Raw genomic sequence first — 17094 nt, 5'->3', positions numbered from 1 at the left:
GGGGCACATTCTTTGGCACATATGGTATTCCCATCCCCACTCTATTTAGTAACCCCAAAGACAGTCCCGTGGGAATGGGGGTGAGGACAGAGGTTCAGGGGTCAGTCTGAACTTGGGGGAGTGTGGTATGTGGTGCCCAAGATGTTCATGAACTCTTTGCATTCGCCCCTTGTGTGCTAGGATTGGCAGATACCTCTACTCAGCACCACCCAAGGCCCAGCAGGCCGGGACACTGTGTTCTCAGGTTGGCAGATGTTTGCCCCACCCGGGGTAATTAGAATCCGGCTTAGACTGGCCACCCTCAGACCGGTGTCTCCGCCGTCCAGCTGCTGGGCAGCCTATAAACCCTACAAAAGAGGGTCACCTGAGGTGGTGGCACCAGACGCAGGACTGGACATTCTCACATCAGCTGTGTCCCCATGCGCTAGCACTTGCCCTGTCCTTGCTGGGGCTCACCTTCCCATTCCTGCTCATCCCCACTCTCCCAGATCCCCCCCACCCCCCACTTCCCATCTCAGACCCCCCCTTCCCCCGCACCAGACTGGTGGGCAGGCCGCCCTGACAACTTCACGGTTGATCATCCATCTTAACATCAAACAATAACAAACAGTTTCTGGCAGGTCAGTGCCTGATGCTGTCGTAAAATTCCTTCACGCTTAGGACTGTTTGTTGGTGCACAGAGCAAAGTATGGAGCGCTGAGTCTCATTATCCAAATAAGCAAATAGGGAACCTGGCTCAGAACACAGATTGCTGGAGCAGCTGGGATCTGGTCAGGCAGCGAGGCCGGAGCCTGGGGTCCTCATCTCTGCTGTATCCACCTCCCCTACTTGTTTATGCACACCCCAGCGTGCCCACACGCGTTTGCTTGCACACACCCGCAAGCATTGCAGAGTGGAGTTGGGGGGACGCGTCCAGGCTCGTGGCTGGGTTCCCCTTACACGCACACCCAGGCAAGCCCAGACTTTGGGTGTGTACACCTTGAATACCACTTCCTGAGTCATGTGTCTTCTGACCCCCCTATGTCTGTCCCCCCCCCCCCCAAAGAGCTCCAGGCTTGGAACTTGCAAAACACTCAAAGTCATGCCAGGTCTGGAGTCTGCCAGGCAGAGATGACCACGGCTGCCCAGGAGGTGGCAGGGGCAGGAGGGGCAGGTCAAGGGGACCCCCTAGGTGCCTCCCAGCTGCCTGTGCCAAGTGTCTGGTGAACCCCGTTTTCAACACTCAAGAAGCAGGAGGCACATGCTGCAGGGGGCCCCCTCTGGAAGTGGGTCCAGCCTTTGGGGTCCCTTCCAGCTGGAAGCCTCTACCATGGGGTTCCCCTAATCAGCTGCTCCATCTTCCAAGGTCTTTGCTGGGAAGGGCAGCGGTCGGTGGGGGTGTGTGTGTGGAGGGGAGGTGGAGATTCTTAATCCCCAGTCTGGCAGGCCCAGCCTCAGCCCAGGGCGCCCACTAATTCCCAAACCAAACAGCAGGCCGTGCTGGGCCCACTGCCGGCTTAATCCGCTCCCCACCAGCCTGGGGCGGGCCAAGGGGCCTCCACATTCCCACACTCTGAGCTTCCAGCCCTCCTCTGTCCCATTTTCAGGCTTTGATGCCCCCAGCAGGGGCTACCCACTCAGAACCAGAACAAAGCGCCTCCCCCTCCCCAGACATCCTCCCTCCAAAACTGCCAGGATAAACACACACCTCTGCCAGGTCTCTGGACCCCTTTAGACAGGACGCTCTTGTGCAGTGTGCGACCCATTCAACTTACATGAAGGCACCGGCGCCTCCCGGTGTCAACAAACACAGCTGTCGAAGGTTATTTTATTGAGGAGCGAGAGACAGGGAGAGGTGGGGGCGACCACAGGCCCCTCAGCCCCACCAGGGGGAAAAGACCCCCTCTCCCCGCCTCCTATTCCCCCCATGGGTCTCCCCAGTACTATGGGGGACTTTGTGCAAACTCTGCCCCGTTTGAGGAGTGTGGGTGTGGAATGGCAGCAGCGAGGGCTGGTGCAGTGCTACTGGGCGCTGGGGGGTTTGTAGGGCTCCAGGAGGAGGGCAGAGAAGGTGTTGACCTTGTCTGACCCCCGCACCTCGTGTGGTAGCAATGGCAGCTTCACGATATGGAAGTCTTCATACAGGTCCTCCATCTGCAGTGGGGACGGAGGGCAGAAAGCAGCCATCAGGGGCAGGAGAGAAGGGCAGAAGAGGTCCACACAAGGGGTTAGGCTAGGAGTCCCCCAGGTTCCAGGAAAGAAGAGGGGGCCTCATAGTATCTTAGGTGGGAGTGGGGCTGGTGATATGGGGACCCTTGGACTAGGCCTCCCGTTCCCCAGGGCCCCGGGAACCCCAGTCAGGCCAGAGGCTCTGAAATGGGGACAAAGGACAGGAGGGTCAGAAAGAGAGGAAAGAAATAAAAGTGCTAAGTTGCCCAGCTTGGTGGCTCATGCCTGTCATCCCAGCTACTCAGGAGCTAGGAAGATCAAGGTTTGAGGCCTGGGCAAAGAGTTCCTGAGACCCATCTCAATCAGGATGCCAGGCAGGGTGATTCACACCTTTCATTCCTACTTCCATTTACAAGGGTGGCATGAATAGGAGGATCGTGTTCTGAAACCAGAACCCTCCCCCCAGCCCCTCAGGGTTGAGACCACAGAGAAGTCTAGGCCAGGAAGGCTGGGCACACCTGGTCCAGGTATTTGGCTTGGATCTTGTGGCGGGCCTCACACATCTTGCAGGGCTTCTCGGGGTCAGGGAAGACGAGCTGGTTCACAATGATATTGTGGGTGTCAATCTTGCACTTGGCTAACTCCTGGATCAGCCGCTCCGTCTCGTACAGGGACAGGAACTCGGCGATGCACACGCAGATGAAGGTCGTCTGCTCCTGCAGGGTACCACAGAGGATGGTGAGGGACGGCCCAGCCTGGTGCCCACCCTCCCAGTGCCCATCCTCCCGCCCGCCCCCGCCCCCCACTGGGCCCCAACTCACAGGGTCTTTGAACTGTTCACTGACAGAGCGGATGACGGGCAGCGTCTCCTCTAGTTTGGAGGCCAGCTGGTCCGCGTTCATGTCTCCTAGGCCTAGCATGTTGCACATCTGAGGAGAGGGCAGAGTCCCCACTTACCTGGGGCCCAGGAAACGCTCCAGATTGAAGGGGCTCAAGAAACACAGGTGTTGGGAGCTGGGAAGGTGGCTTACGGTGGAGTGCTTGCCTGGCATGCATGCAGCCCTGCGAGCAAGTCCAAACAAACAGAAAAAGCCAGAACTGGCACGCGCAACTGGTAGGGTGCTAATGTTGAACAAAAAGCTCAGGGACAGTGCCCAGGCCCTGAGTTCAAGACCCAGGACTGGCAAACAACAACAACAAAAAAGCACAGGGGTGTGTGTGTGAGACCCTATCATCTCCTTGCTGGCTAAATGCAATGAGCCTGCAGGGGCTCCTGGGTCGGAGCCTTATCCCAGGGTGCCACTTTGGGTCAACTGTGGTTAAGACCTTGGATCTCTCTTTTTTTTTTTGGGTCCGGTCGTGGGGCCTGAACTCTGGGCCTGGGCGCTGTCCCTCAGCTCTTCAGCTCAAGGCGAGCGCTCTACCACTTGAGCCACAGAGCCACTTCTGGCTTTTTTCTTTTTTGCTTATGTGGTGCTGAGGAATCGAACCCAGGGCCTCATGCATTCAAGACAAGCACTCTACCACTGAGCCACCTTCCCAGCCCAGACCTTGGATCTCTTGCAGCCTCAGTTTCCCCATCTATAAGCCTGGCACACATTGACATCACAGAATGGTACTGGGCACTTAATAGGTTCACAGTGAGTATCACGGTAACAGGTAACCCGCAGGGCTACTGTGAGGCTGAGCAGGTGGCTGAGGAGGGAAAGCCACCTGCCTGGGGTCGCACAGCTGGGCTGTGCAATGGAGGGCAGAGGATGAGATGAGGCCGATTATGCGCTGTGCCCCCCATGCTGTCACTGGACTATGTTATACATCCTTCCTGGCTCCCTCCTCCTGCCAGGGGAGGGGGGGGGGGAGGAGCAAGAGGAGAAAGGAGGAGGGAGGGGTGGGGGAGGGACCAGCCTGCCTGGGAGATGAAGGGGCTGATCTGCGTTTTGATCTGCATGAGTCGGCCCAGGCCTCGTTCCACGATGGTGGGGAAGTTGAGCAGCCTGAGCGTGTGGCCCGTGGGTGCCGTGTCAAATACCACCACGGAGAAGTTCATGCCCTTCACCAGCCTGAGGGGAGAGGAAGATGGGGCGGAGGGGGGGGGAGGTCAGGTCTGGCCTCTCCTCTGCCAGACAGCCCCTGCCCCCCCCCCCCCAATGGCTGGGCCTGACCTCATGACCTCGGCATAGCTCATGGCCTCGTCGATACCCGGGAAGGCGCTCATGGCCTCCTGCATCATTTTCTTGCCCATGCTCAACATGTTGTCCTCCTCGAAGAACTCGTCGGGCAGCTCAGCCACACCCAGGCTGGGGTCGATCTCCTGGGGACCCCAGGGGACCAGAGTCAGGCGCCGCGCCACAGGGGGCCTGTGTCTGTCTAACCACAGGCCTGCACGAGGCCTCAGCCCTGCCTTGGGGGACACAGGTTCTGGTACAGGCTTTTACAAGCCAAGCTTAAACCACCCCTGGACAGTAAGGCCCTGTTCCCAGTCTGGAAGCTGGTTCCTGAACCTCTTCCAGATCATTCTAAGGTGGGCCTTCCTTGAACACTGGATCTACTAGTAATGCCCTCCTCCTCACACCCCATGTAATTGTGTGTGTGTGTGTGTAGCAGCAGTCCTGAGGCTTGAACTCAGGGCCTTGGCACTGTCCCTGAGCTTTTGTTCTCAAGGCTAGCACTTTGAGCCACAGCTCTAGTTCTAGATTTTTCTGGTGGTTCATTGGAGGTAAGAGTCTCATGGACTTTCCTGCCCAGGCTGGCTATGAACTTTGATGTTCAGATCTCAGTCTCCTGAGTAGCTGGGATGACAGGTGTGAGCCACTAGGGCCTGGCTGGTAACCCAGGGTCTTGTGCTCTTGCTGAGCTTTTCTTGCTCAAGGCTGGCATTATACCACTTAAGCCACATCTCCACTCCCGGCTTTTTGCTAATTGTAAATAAGTGTCTCTTGATTTGTCTGCCTGGGCTTTGAACCTGGAACCGCAGATGTCTGCCTCCCAAGTAACTAAGATTATAGACGTAAGCCACTAGCGCCTAGTGAGCATGGCTTTATTTTTTGTAGAGATTGAACTCAAGGTCTTATGATTAGCCATGTGCAGATTTTCTGTGTGCATTTTGCATTTTGAGATATGTTCTGAATAGCTTTGTTGGAGCTGGCTTATGACTCGAGACCCTCCAACTTTTGCATCGCAAGTAAGTAGCTGGGATTATAGGTATGAGCCATCATACCCAACTTCAGCCTCAGCACTGAAACCTCCATGGGTCCCGCTATCCAATGTCTCTTGGCTGTCACCTTTATGCAGCCCACACCCCTAGGGTTGTTCCTCTAAATGCTTTCTTCTTTGTGTGCTCATGAAACCCCCCCCCCCAGCTTCTCCCCAGCTCTGATACTGCTACAACTGGGTGCAATCATTCCTTTCTTGCTCCCCGTTCCCATACACACTTGACAAGTCAGATGACTCTGGGGCCCTCTTCTACCTTGAGAGATGCTGATCTGGTGTCTTCTTCCAAACCTTGCCGTTCTACTGATTGCTGAGGCCCTGGCCTCAGTGAGAACAAAAGTCATTGGCTGCCCCCAGCCTCATCTCCATCCTGCAAACACTGCAGCTCTCCATGTCTCTCTCTGTCTGCCCCTGACCCTGGCAGAAGCTACCTTCCGGCTCTGTGCTGTGCAGCGCTCTCCCTGCCTAAGGACAGTGCTCTGCCTAAACCACTGCTAACCATTCTCGTCACAATCAAATATGCTTTACCATCAGTTTTCTTAAAAATATCCTCCCAAAGCCAGACCTGGTGCACACACCTGTACTGTAGTCCTAGCTACTTGGGAGGCTGAGGTAGAAGGATAGCTTGAGCTCAGGAGTTCCAGGCCATCCTGGACAACAGAGAAAAACCTCTTGTCACTGGGCACTAGTGGCTCACGCCTGTAATCCTAGCTATTCAGGAGGCTGATATCTGAGGATGGTGTTCTGAGGCCAGTCCAAGCAAGAAAGTCTTTAAGACTCATCTCTAATTAGCTACCAGAAAAAAGCTGGAAGTAGAGCTGTGGCTGAAACTGTAGAGCACTAGCCCTTGAGAAAAAATACCTTAGGCACAGTGTCTTAGCCCTAACTTCAAGTCCCAACACATCAGCACTAAAGAAAAAAAAAAAAAGACTTCTTGTCAAAATTAAAACAGTGGTGGGCTGGGAATCTCACTTAATGGTAGAGTGCTTGCCGAGCCTTCATGAAGCTCTGGGTTCGACTCCTCAGTTCCACATACACAGAAAAAGGAGGAGGTGGTGTTGCGGTTCCAGTGGTAGAGTGCTAGCCTTAAGCAGAAAAGCTCAAGGACAATGTTGAGGCCTTGAGTTCACGTCCCAGGACGGATAAGAAAAGAAAAAAAAAACCAGAAGTAGAGGTGTGGCTCAAATGGTAGAGCACAGCTTTGAGCAAAAAAGTTCAAGGATAGCACCCAGGCTCTGAGTTCAAGTCAGTACCAGTGCAAAAAGAAATGAATAAAATAAATGGGGTGCCCGTGGCTCATTACTGTAATCAAAGCTACTCAGGAGGCTGAGATCTGAGAATCACGGTTCAAAGCCAGTTCAGGCGGGAAAAGCCCTAACACTCTTATCTCCAGTTAACCACTGGAAGTGCTGTGGCTCAAGTGGTAGAGCGCTGGCCTTGAAATGAAAAGATGAGGGACAGTGCCCAGGCCCAGAGTTCAAGCCTCACAACCAACAAAACAATAAAAATTAAAAAGTGTAAAAGTAAAGTAAAAAAATAAAATACGCTGGGCACCTGTGGCTCAGGTCTGTGAATTACCTACTCAGGAAGCTGAGATCTGAGGATTGTGGTTCAAAGCTAGCCCAGACAGGAAAGTCCATGAGCTTCTTATCACCAATAAACTCTTCAAAAACTGGAAGTGGCACTATGGCTCAAAGTGGTATAGCATTATCCTTGAGCAAAACAGCTCAGGTACTGTGCTCAGGCCCAAAGAGTTCAAGTCCTATGACCAACAATAAAATAAAATAAGAATACCTTCCCAGTAAACTTAGAATCAATGCCAAGCTACTCACAGTGGCTTGCAAGAACTCATACCATCATCTTTTCCTATTCCTCCTTAGCTTTGCATACTTTGCTTCAGTTGCTCCTTCCCATTCCTTAAATCAGTTTGTACTCATTCCTCAGAGGGCATGTTAGGAAGGGGTGAAAATAGATAGGCCAGGACTTAATTGGTGGCTAGTGGTGTGCCCGAGCAAGGACTGCGTGTGAGCTGAGTCCTGCTTTACTTACCATGGCAAAGAGGTTGTCATAGCCTTTGACCTTGGTAGGCACCTTGGAGAACTTCTGGTCAAAAGCATCTGAGATGTTGTGGGCTGGGTCTGTGGAGATGATGAGGACACTTTCCCGCCCCTTGGAGAGCTGGACTGCTAAGCTACAGCTGTTAGAAGGAAAGGTTGGAAAGCTGATGAGTGAGAGGTTGGGCACTGGTCCAGTTTCTATCAGAGAAAGCAGAGACTTAGCTTGGCAGGTTGGGGGGGGGGGGGGAACTCTGTCAAGACATCACCTGTGATCCACAACGTGGACTAAGGGTAGGAAATAAGGTTTAGTTATTGATGGAGCTTGGCCTGGTACTGTTTTGCTAGGCACCCAGTGGCATAAACCAACCATCAGGCCGTTATAGTTCACCTGTGTTCCCTTCCTCAACCAACTCTGGGCCAGGAGGTCCTCTACTTCCTGCTAAGTTCAAGATAGTTCATGGCCCCAAGCGCGTGCGGGACTGATACTCAAGCCTGTAACCCTCGCTACTCTGGAGGCTGAGATCTAAGGATCACAGTTCAAAGCTAGCCGGGGCAGGAAAGTCTTGCCTCCAATTAGCCATCAGAAAGTCTGAAGTGAAAAAAAAAACCTTGAGTGAAAGAGCTAAAGGACAGCCTCCCCCTCCCCCCGCCCCCCAGATTCCGAACTCAAGCCCTGGGACCCTCACAAAAACAACAAGTTCACGAGGTCCTCGCGTCCAGGATCATCTGCCCCCCGGGATCCGTTTACCTTGGAGCGGGTGGAGAGTCTGATCACGTGCCCTCCCCGCCCCGCCCCCGCGGTAGGACAGCTGGCCCCGGGGGCCCTTCCTCTCCACTCGGGGCGGACTCGGGAGCCGTGGGGCTGAGGGGGACACCTACGTGTGCCTCGACCCCTCCCCCCGCCGGCCCCCAAAGTGCGGGATTCCCCAGGTCCCGCACGTCAGCCCCCACAGCAGCGATCCCAGTCCGGGGATGACCCCGGCCTGCCGGCCTTCGGGAAGTCCTCTTGGCTACGGTTGGAACCCGGAGGCCCCCCGGCTCTGCCGCCTCGGCGTCCGGCCCCCAGCGGGAAACGCCGGTCCCCCGGCCTCCCCCTCGTCCAGGGTGGTACATCCCACCCGCCGCTCTGGCTGCCGCCGCGGCCCGCTCACCTGCAGGTGGTCTTGCCCACGCCGCCCTTGCCCCCGACAAAGATCCACTTCAGGCTGCGCTGCTCGATGATGTTGCTGAGCGTGGGCTCCAGCGGCTCCACATCAGGCGCATCCTCGAACTCGTCCGCCTCAACCCCCCACCCGGCCACTCCCGCCGCCATCTTGGAACCGGCTCACGTGACCGAGCGGAGCGCACCACGCAGCGCGCCTCCGGGGGGGGGCGGGAAGTGTGCCCCCCGCGTTCCTCCTCGAGGCCGTGGCTTCACTCGCAGGAGAGCATAGAAACGATAGCTTCGCGCTTTCGTGTTTCCAGCGTCCACCTCGCGCACCTCTTGACTCCATTTTTCCAGGATTCCCCCTGCCTCAGGGCCGTGTTGGTACGGTCCGGATCACTCCCCTCTTCTGATTGGACGGTAGGCCTCGCAGCCCTCTTTCCATTGGTGACATCTTTTCTTACTTCCACCAATCATTTCCACGTCCCGGTAGCCGCCGTCCTCTCCTTAGCAACCAGCCAAACACCCGAGTCCAAGTCGGTTCCCCGAAGTGAGAGCCGAGATCCCGCCCTGCCTCGAGTCTGCAGGCTTCCTTTCGTGTCCGTCCCTTCTTCTCTAACTTGAGTCTCAACGTCGCGTGAGGTCGGCCGCCTCGGTTATTCCCCTGGCTGCGAAACATCTAGACAGGCCCCCGGGCTGACGGTGGTTTATAAGGAAACACGATTCCAGTTCTGGGCAGAGTCCACGCACTCTGGGCAGGCCCTCCATGCTGGGCAGAATTTATTCCTGTAACCATATTTCTTGTGTAAGAGGCTCGAATTCCTGAAAACCTCCTTGCACTTGGCTTCCTGTTTGAAGGTAACCCCAAGTTCAGCGAATTCCCTTTTGACCTAGAGAAGGAATACAAGCGGTGTCCCAGTTCCTCGGCGGGGATTGCCATCTTAGAACACGTTTAACCTTCGGGGGCGGGGGATGGGGAGGAACTCAACCTAGAAATATCCCTGGCTCCAATTGCGAACCCCAGGTCGTAAAATTACCTTATGATTGGAGTCTCCAGCTCCACGGAGCCAGCTGTATTCTATTCTCAGACGCAAGTGCCTAACCTAGAAAAACTGCCATTTGTAGCCAGGGGGAGGGTGTCCCAGATTCGATGTGCCTTTTAGACCTATGAAAGAACCTGAGTTCCAATGTGTCAGTTGAATGAATATACAGCCCCAAACGGGGCACTTGCACTCACAAGGATTGTTCCTAGTGGCAGATGGGGGCTTTTAGGTAATGCTTCCAGTCCCGTGCGGGAATTCCAGCTGACAGTCCCAGTCCAAGACGACAATCCCCTTCCGGAGGAACGCGTGTGTCCGCGAAACGCAAACTTGAATCGGACTCGAGTTTGAGAACCCAGGGGCGGGGCATCAGGACGCCACGCCCCTCGCGTGCTTTGGCGCTCCAGCCCGGCCATTGCCCCGCCCCCTCTGCGGAGGCTTCCGGGGCTCCGCCGTCTCTTCCCGGCGTGCACTGCTCCGAACCCTGACAGTCGGGCGCCAAGCGCGGGGCCGGAGTGGCCTTCCCAGAGTCCTTTGCGCGGCACCTGGCGACAAGATGGCTGCCCGAGGGAGACGGGCGGAGCCTCCAGGCCGGGAGGCGCCAGGCCCTGCGGGCGGTGGCGGGAGCCGATGGGCTGAGTCGGGGCCCGGAACGTCACCCGAGAGCGGGGACGAGGAGGTGGGCGCCGGGTCGAGCCCGGTGTCGGGCGGCGTGAACTTGTTCGCCAACGATGGTAGCTTCCTGGAGCTGTTCAAGCGGAAGATGGAGGAGGAGCAGCGGCAGCGACAGGAGGAGCCGCCCCCGGGCCCGCCGCGACCCGACCAGCCGGCCTCCACCGCCGGGGGCCCCGGGGATCCGAAGAGGAAGGGCGGCCCGGGCCCCACGCTCAGCTTCGTAAGGAGCCGCGGGGTGGGGGCGGGCCCGGCGCCAGGCCCCGCCTTGGCACCGGGGGAAAACGGGTCCCGAGGAGGGATCGAGGTCCAGGCCCACACTCCGCCGCCATGAGGGGACCCTCCCGGGTCACCCGCCGAGGATGTGGACGCTGGGTTCCCGACGAGAGGAGGCCCGGGGCGGGGGGGGGCGGGAGTGGGGACCCCACATCCTACCCGCGGGAGAACCGGAGAATTGCGCTCGGAGCCGCACTCTGGGCATAGGGAAAATCCTAGACACCAAGGTTGCATGGGTGCGTGGAACCCGGACTTGGATCCTGGCGACACCCTATAAATGTGGGAAGGGGGGGGCCAAGTTGAGAACCCCAAGTTGATCTACGTGTAATTAGGCTTAGACCGCTGTGTGGCCTTAGGATGTACGCTTGACTTCTGTAAACTTCACGGAACCACTGTCCGTTTATTGAGTACCTGGGTGCTCAGTCACTTAACATGATAGAAAGGATCGCAGTTTTGTTTTGTTTTTGTTTTCAGCTTGAGCAGGTCTACCCTTTTTCTCTTCACAAAAACAAAAAAAAGTCAATTTTTTTTTGTTCCCCCGCCCCCTTCCCAGTGAACTAATCCCTGCATTATAGCATAAACCTAAAGCAGGGTTATTTCAACTAAAGACCATCATCATCATCTCCTCCCCTCCCCCCACACGGCAAAGTCTGGAGACATGTTTGGGTGTTAAAACTGGAGGAGGAGTTGCTAGTGACATCTATGGGTGATGGCTAGGGACTCTGCTTGACAATGCATAGAACAACAAAGAATGATCTAGTTCAACATGCCAGTGCCAGGTTAAGTATTTCCAGGCTGAATTAATGAGCTGTATACAGATTGTTAACCCTAAGCTTGTCTCTGGTATTGGCATCAATGTTGATATAAAAATAACAGACTGGGAAGTGGCGCTGTGGCTCAAGTGGTAGAGCGCTCGCCTTGAGCTGAAGAGCTGAGGGACAGCACCCAGGCTCAGAGTGCAAGCCCCATGACCAAAACAAAACAATAAAACAACAAAAAGAGAATAACAGGCTGACTGGGCATCGGTGGCTCACGCCTGTCATCCTAGCTACTCAGGAGGCTGAGATCTGAGGATCACAGTTCAAAGCCAGGCCAGGCAGGAAAGTCCATGAGACTCTTATCTCCAATAAACCATTCAGAAAACCGGAAGTGGTGCTGTGGCTCAAGTGGTGGAGCGCTCACCTTGAGCTGAAGAGCTGAGGGACAGCGCCCAGGCCCAGAGTTCAAGCCCCATGACCAAAACAAAACAAAAAAACAGTGTCCAAGCCCGAGTTAAAGCCCCATAACTGACAAAAAAAAAAAAAAAGAAAGAAAAACCAGACTTGGGTAGGCGAGGGTCAAGTCTGGGATTCAGCTTTGTGGTGTGGGGCAGGCCTCACTTCATCTAGTAAAAATGGTGTGTGAGGATCTGAGGGTTGTTGTTTGAAGTCAGCCTGGGTAGGAAAGTGTATGAGATTCTTATTTCCAATTAGTTACCAAAAAAGCTGGAAGTGGAGCTATAGTTCAAGTGGTAGAGTGTCCAGCCCTGAGTTCAAGCCTCCCAGATCTGGTACAAAAAAAAGGGGGGAGGGGGATGTCTGGGAGCCAGGTGTGGTGACAAATGCCTATAATCCTAACTACTCAGGAGGTTGAGATCTGAGGATCACAGTTTGAAGAAAATCTGTGAGACTCTTATCTCCAATTCACCAAAAAGCTGAAAGTGGAGCTGTGGCTTAAGTAAGTGGTAGAGCACCAACCAGTCTTGAGTGAACAAAGAGGCCCTGAGTTCAAGCACCCTGGACTGGCACCAAAAAAAAAAAAAGTCTATGTGGGCTGGAAATGTGGTTTGGTGACTGCGCACTTAATACGTGGGAAGCCATGGGTTCAATTCCAGCACTATCAAAAGTGGGGGAGAAGCCGGGCACTGGTGGCTCACACCTGTCATCCTAGCTACTCAGGAGGCTGAGATCTGAGGATGGAGGTTCAAAGCCAGCCCGGGCAGGAAAATCCGTGAAACTCTTATCTCCAATAAACCACCAGAAAACCGGAAGTGATGCCATAGCTCTAGTAATAGAGCGCTCGCCTTGAGCTGAAGAGCTGAGGGACAGCGCTTAGGCCCAGAGTTCAAGCCCCACGACCGACCAAAAAAAAAAAAAGTGGGGGAGAGGGACAGGGCTGTCCTAGCAATACCTGGTATCTATCTGGTTGAAGTGGCAGGCCCTCGCTTACAGAAAGTCTCCAGTCAAGGGGAGTGGAGAAGATGGTGCAAACCCAGAGTGAAGTTTTCCTGTGGCAGAAGTGTGTGTCAGGTCCCTGAGTAGATAGTTGCCACTGTTGCTACTGTCCCTGTCACATTAATTGAGGGGACATTGAAGGCACACATACACACACATACAACATGAGCAACAAATGACAGGTTGAGGACAGGGAGTTGGTGTCCCTTGGGCAAGGTTCAGGGTGCTGACCAGTGGCTCAGTTCCACCTGGCTGTGGGAGCCTGCTCTGCTCCTTCCAGAGTCTTTCCAGGGCTATAAAATGGTTCTGAGAAGGTGCAAGACAATGACTCCTGTACTCACAGGGCTCCACATACAGTAGGTGCTCAATAAAGGGAGCTATAGCCCCCTACAGTGCCCAGGGAGGGCAGCCCAGGATCTAGGGCTGCCTTGGCATGGTGGCCCCCCGCTGGGGCAGGCGCTGAGTCGCATGTGCTCCTCTGATTGCTGCGCAGGTCGGCCGGCTGGTGGAGCTGGGCACCCCGTCGCGACGGGCCGGGCCGCCAGGCCGGGCTAGGAAGGTGTAGTGGGCCTCAGCGCCGCCCAGGGCGGGCCCGGCTCCTGTAACCCTTGCAGTCTTCTGTCCCTTCACCCAGGTGGGCAAACGCAGAGGCGGGAACAAACTAGCCCTCAAGACGGGAATAGTAGCCAAGAAGCAGAAGACGGAGGATGAGGTGAGCAGGCGGGTCAACTCTGTTCCCAGTGGGTGAGCCTCTGCCATTCCTGCCCTGCCCCTGCCCCTGCCCCTGCCCCGAGGCTGGTGGGCAGAATTTCCCACCAGTCTCCAGACAGTTTGGGCCCGCACGTGCTTCCCATAAACCCCAGGCCTTCCCGGGGCCCCTGGGGATGGTTCCTGGCCCCTTAACCTCCTTGTCTTCATCTGCGCCCCCTCTCACAGGTATTAACAAATAAAGGTGACGCGTGGGCTAAGTACATGGCAGAAGTGAAAAAGTACAAAGCCCACCAGTGTGGCGACGATGATAAAACTCGGCCCCTGGTGAAATGAGCCCTCCCTGCGCCACGGCCTGGGACTCTGCGATGTACATACTATTTAATGCGAGACGGCGCGGCGGCCTTCCCCAGGACTGATTCACGGAAGGAAACCGAGGGCCTTCCCGCAGCCGCGGACGATTCTCCAGGACTCTTTTTTTTACCTTGAGCACTTGCCTCCTGAGACTTACTAGAACAGTGGTTCACTGTCCCCTCCTGCCCCCGCTCTCTCTGGCTCTTTCTGTCTTCCTCCTCTCGCCTTCCTCTCCTTCCCTTAGCCATCACTTCCGGGAAGTAAAGAACTCGACTTAGTGCCCGAGCTGTGTGCTTGCTTTTGTCTTCTTTACCCTGCCTGGCTTCAGCCCCCTCCCCTAAGATGGGGAGGGGCACCCCATCTAACAAAGCCCGGCCTGGCTGGGTGTGGAAGGGGGGAGAAGATCAGAATACAGAGGCACATTCTCTCCTTTGTCCTGGACTCAAATCAAGAACCATCTTTCTTCCCTGCCACTGCACTCCCGCTCTGCCACCTTAGGTCTGGTAGCTAATATTTTTGTCCCAACACCTGATCTTCCTGACTATGCCCCAAGAGCCGTGATTCCAGGTGTGTAATCCAGGCTGGTTCAGTGTGATCCGGTTCCATTTGGGCTATAGCTCAGAGGTGTAGTCCACTGAAAGAACACACGAAGCATAAGGCTCCGGGTTTAATCCTCCACACTCACTGCACGTTCATTTCCACACATCTGCCGTCTTGGCTGGGCCAGAGCTGTTATTTTGCTTATTCAGCAGATACTTAACAGCGAGTCCCACTATATGCCCACCCTGTTCTTTGTGCCATGGGGTCACAGGTGAGAACAGACTTCCCTCTCCCTGCCCTTGAGGTTGGGTGCAGCTGAAGCTGTTTTGGAGCAGGACTGGTAATAAGGACAGAGTGGAGGCTGGCTTGTATGGCCGGGTTTATTTCACTTGACATCCGATCGGTCCTGGGGGAGGTGAGGATGGGCGGCCCAAGTAGAAGGATGGGCCTGTGTTACACATACATGGGCAGGAGCGGCCCTGATGGGGCCTGCCAGGAAGGGCAGGCAGCTGTGGGCCTGGGAGAGGGTGGAGGTGGGTCCCTAGCCTCAGATTCTGTCCGAAGCAGTAAGCTTGGTGACATCTGTAGTACAGTGCTTGAGAGGAAGAGGCCAGCTTGGGGCTATAGACCCAAACACCAGAAACGAAACCACAAAACGAGTTCTGAATACCTGCTTCCGTGGTGACACAGCTGCTACCCCCAAGAGACAAAATGTCTGCCCTTGTGTTTGTAGCTGGGGAGGAACGGCCCAGAAATGAACAGAAGAACATCTCCCAAGGCCACATATCAGGGTCTGACATTCTACCCACAGAGGTTTCAGATGAGAGTAAGAGGGGGTCAAATGTATGCAGATTGGGCAGGATGACCAAAGTGACAATCATTTCAAGCCCTGAAGGAGGTGTGTCCTTGGAGAATGCCCACGTCCAGGGACAGGTGCAGACCTTAACTGAAACCCACAGTTGGCCTTCCTTCACTGTTGCAACCACACATTAAGGCTAGTCTGGTTTGTTTTCCTGGAAGGCTCAAAGGTCTCTTCCTTTAGGGGAGTCGGTGGGTGGGCCCAGGTATGATTTGGGCTTGGGGCATGGCAGGTGGGGGAGGGACCAGGGAAGCTAAGGCTGCCACCACCATCTCCTCCCCCAAGCCAGCAACAGCCGCTGGATCTTTAAAAAGAAACAAGTGAGAGAAGTAGGTCGCCCCTATACTAGCTTGGCCTCCATTCTGGAGCTGCTAGAGACACTGCTTGTGGTACTCCCCCACCCTGTCAGTAACCCTGGAGAAGTAAAGGAAGAGGAGCATTAAGTTTTGGTGAGTCAATAGGGCTTCAATCTTGTTTTAGTGCCTGTTAGCTGTGTGATAGTCTATAATCACTTAGACATGTGTGCATGTGTGTATTGGTGCTATGGCTTTAAGTTGGAGACTGCCCCTTAGCATTTTTTTTTTTTTCCCAGTTGTGGGGCTTGAACTCTAGGTCTGGGCAGTGCCCCTCAGCTCATCAGCTCAAGGCAAGCACTCTACCACTTGGAGTCACAGCACCACGTCCGGTTTTCTGAGTAGTTTATTGGAGATAGAGTCTCATGGACTTTCCTGCCTGGCCTGACTTTGAATTGTGATCCTCAGATCTCAGCTTCCCGAGTAGCTAGGATGACAGGCATGAGCCACCGACGCCTGGCTCCTTAGCATTTTTGCTCAAGGCTGGTGCTCTGCCACTTGGGTCACAGCTCCACTTCTGGTTTTTTGGTGGTTATTTGGGTATAAGAGTCGTGGACTTGGGGCTGGGAAGGTGGTTCAGTGGTAGAGTGCTTGCCTGGTGTATATGAGGCCCTGGGTTTGATTCCTCAACACCAGCTAAGCAGAAAAAGCCAGCAGTGCTGTGGCTCAAGTGGTAGAGCGCTAGCCTTGAGCTGAAGACCTGAGGGACAGCGCCCAGGCCCAGGCCCATGACCAACAACAACAAAAAGTCATGGACTTGCCTGTTCAGACTGGCTTCCAAATGTGATCCTCAGATCTCAGCCTCCTGAGTAGTTAGATTTTAGGAGGGAGCCATTAGTCTAGTGCCTGGCCTTTCTGTGGTTCAGGCCTTCATCTATTTTTCATCTCTAAAGTCAAGTGTTGCTCAGTGATAAGAGTTTGCCTGACACTGGTAGTAATTGGGTTTGATTTTCAGCATTACAAAAAAGAAAAACAGATGCCAGTGCCTCACAGCTGTGGCAGAAAAGTCCATGAGATTCTTATCTCCAACCAGTTAATCATCAAAAAGCCAGAAGTGGAGGTATGACTTAAATGGTAGAGTATCATCATTGAACAAAAATGTTAAGGGGGAGTGTTCTGGCCCCAAGTTCAGACCCCAGCATGGCAAAAAATGAAAGAGCATACTGATATAACTTTGACATTGTTTGAAACTACTATTAATGCTTCTGTGGGTGGATATGGTTTGTGTTTGAGGGCTGTGTTTGTTTTGTAGTGCTAGGGATTAGAACCTAGAGCCTCATGCCTGTTATGCAAGTGCTGTACCACTGACCTACATGTGGTTTTTTAGTTTTTTTGCTTTTATCCATCGTACACTTGAACTCAGGGCTTGGGCGCTGTCCCTGAGCTTTTTTTCCTTTTTGTCTTGGGGTTTGAACTCTGGGTCTGGGCGCTGTCCTTCAGCTCTTCAGCTCAATGCTAGCATTCTGCCTTTGAGCCATACTACCACTTCTAGTTTTCTAGTGGTTCATGGGAGATAAGAG

General features: G+C 54.5%; 2 protein-coding genes across 3 annotated transcripts; one reads left to right on the top strand and one right to left on the bottom strand.

The window, feature by feature from the left end:
* Positions 1-1791: 1791 nt before the first annotated feature.
* Get3 (guided entry of tail-anchored proteins factor 3, ATPase) lies at positions 1792-8755 on the bottom strand. The gene is made up of 7 exons (XM_042670593.1): positions 8567-8755; positions 7408-7555; positions 4311-4459; positions 4058-4208; positions 2970-3077; positions 2667-2864; positions 1792-2133 (listed from the first exon to the last, which is right to left on the bottom strand). Exons 1-7 carry the CDS (start codon positions 8725-8727, stop codon positions 2002-2004), a joined length of 1047 nt encoding a protein of 348 aa, XP_042526527.1. The 5' UTR covers positions 8728-8755; the 3' UTR covers positions 1792-2001.
* Positions 8756-10085: 1330 nt separating this feature from the next.
* Positions 10086-14107, top strand: Trir (telomerase RNA component interacting RNase). Of its 2 annotated transcripts, XM_042670594.1 has the most exons (3): positions 10089-10494; positions 13395-13472; positions 13697-14107. In XM_042670594.1, exons 1-3 carry the CDS (start codon positions 10156-10158, stop codon positions 13802-13804), a joined length of 525 nt encoding a protein of 174 aa, XP_042526528.1. In that variant the 5' UTR covers positions 10089-10155; the 3' UTR covers positions 13805-14107. The 2 variants fall into 2 exon arrangements, with proteins under 2 accessions (XP_042526529.1, XP_042526528.1); XM_042670595.1 differs by lacking the exon at positions 13697-14107 and having other exon boundaries at positions 10086-10471; positions 13395-13471.
* Positions 14108-17094: the final 2987 nt, after the last annotated feature.

The sequence above is a fragment of the Dipodomys spectabilis genome, unplaced genomic scaffold (assembly GCF_019054845.1).
Source record: "Dipodomys spectabilis isolate Male_0828 unplaced genomic scaffold, ASM1905484v1 ptg000573l, whole genome shotgun sequence".
Taxonomy (NCBI): domain Eukaryota; kingdom Metazoa; phylum Chordata; class Mammalia; order Rodentia; family Heteromyidae; genus Dipodomys; species Dipodomys spectabilis.
Note: the sequence above shows the minus strand (reverse complement) of the source record. Positions and strands in the feature narration are given on the sequence as shown.

Coding starts and splice junctions, on each gene's coding strand:
- Get3 (XM_042670593.1), bottom strand. CDS start 8,727: ATGGCGGCGGGAGTGGCCGGGTGGGGGGTTGAGGCGGACGAGTTCGAG. Junction 7,556..8,566: donor GTGGGCAAGACCACCTGCAG/GTGAGCGGGCCG, acceptor TCCTTCTAACAG/CTGTAGCTTAGCAGTCCAGC. Junction 3,078..4,057: donor TCAGCCCCTTCATCTCCCAG/GCAGGCTGGTCC, acceptor CCCTCTCCTCAG/ATGTGCAACATGCTAGGCCT.
- Trir (XM_042670594.1), top strand. CDS start 10,156: ATGGCTGCCCGAGGGAGACGGGCGGAGCCTCCAGGCCGGGAGGCGCCA. Junction 10,495..13,394: donor CGGGCCCCACGCTCAGCTTC/GTAAGGAGCCGC, acceptor CCCTTCACCCAG/GTGGGCAAACGCAGAGGCGG. Junction 13,473..13,696: donor AGCAGAAGACGGAGGATGAG/GTGAGCAGGCGG, acceptor CCCCTCTCACAG/GTATTAACAAATAAAGGTGA.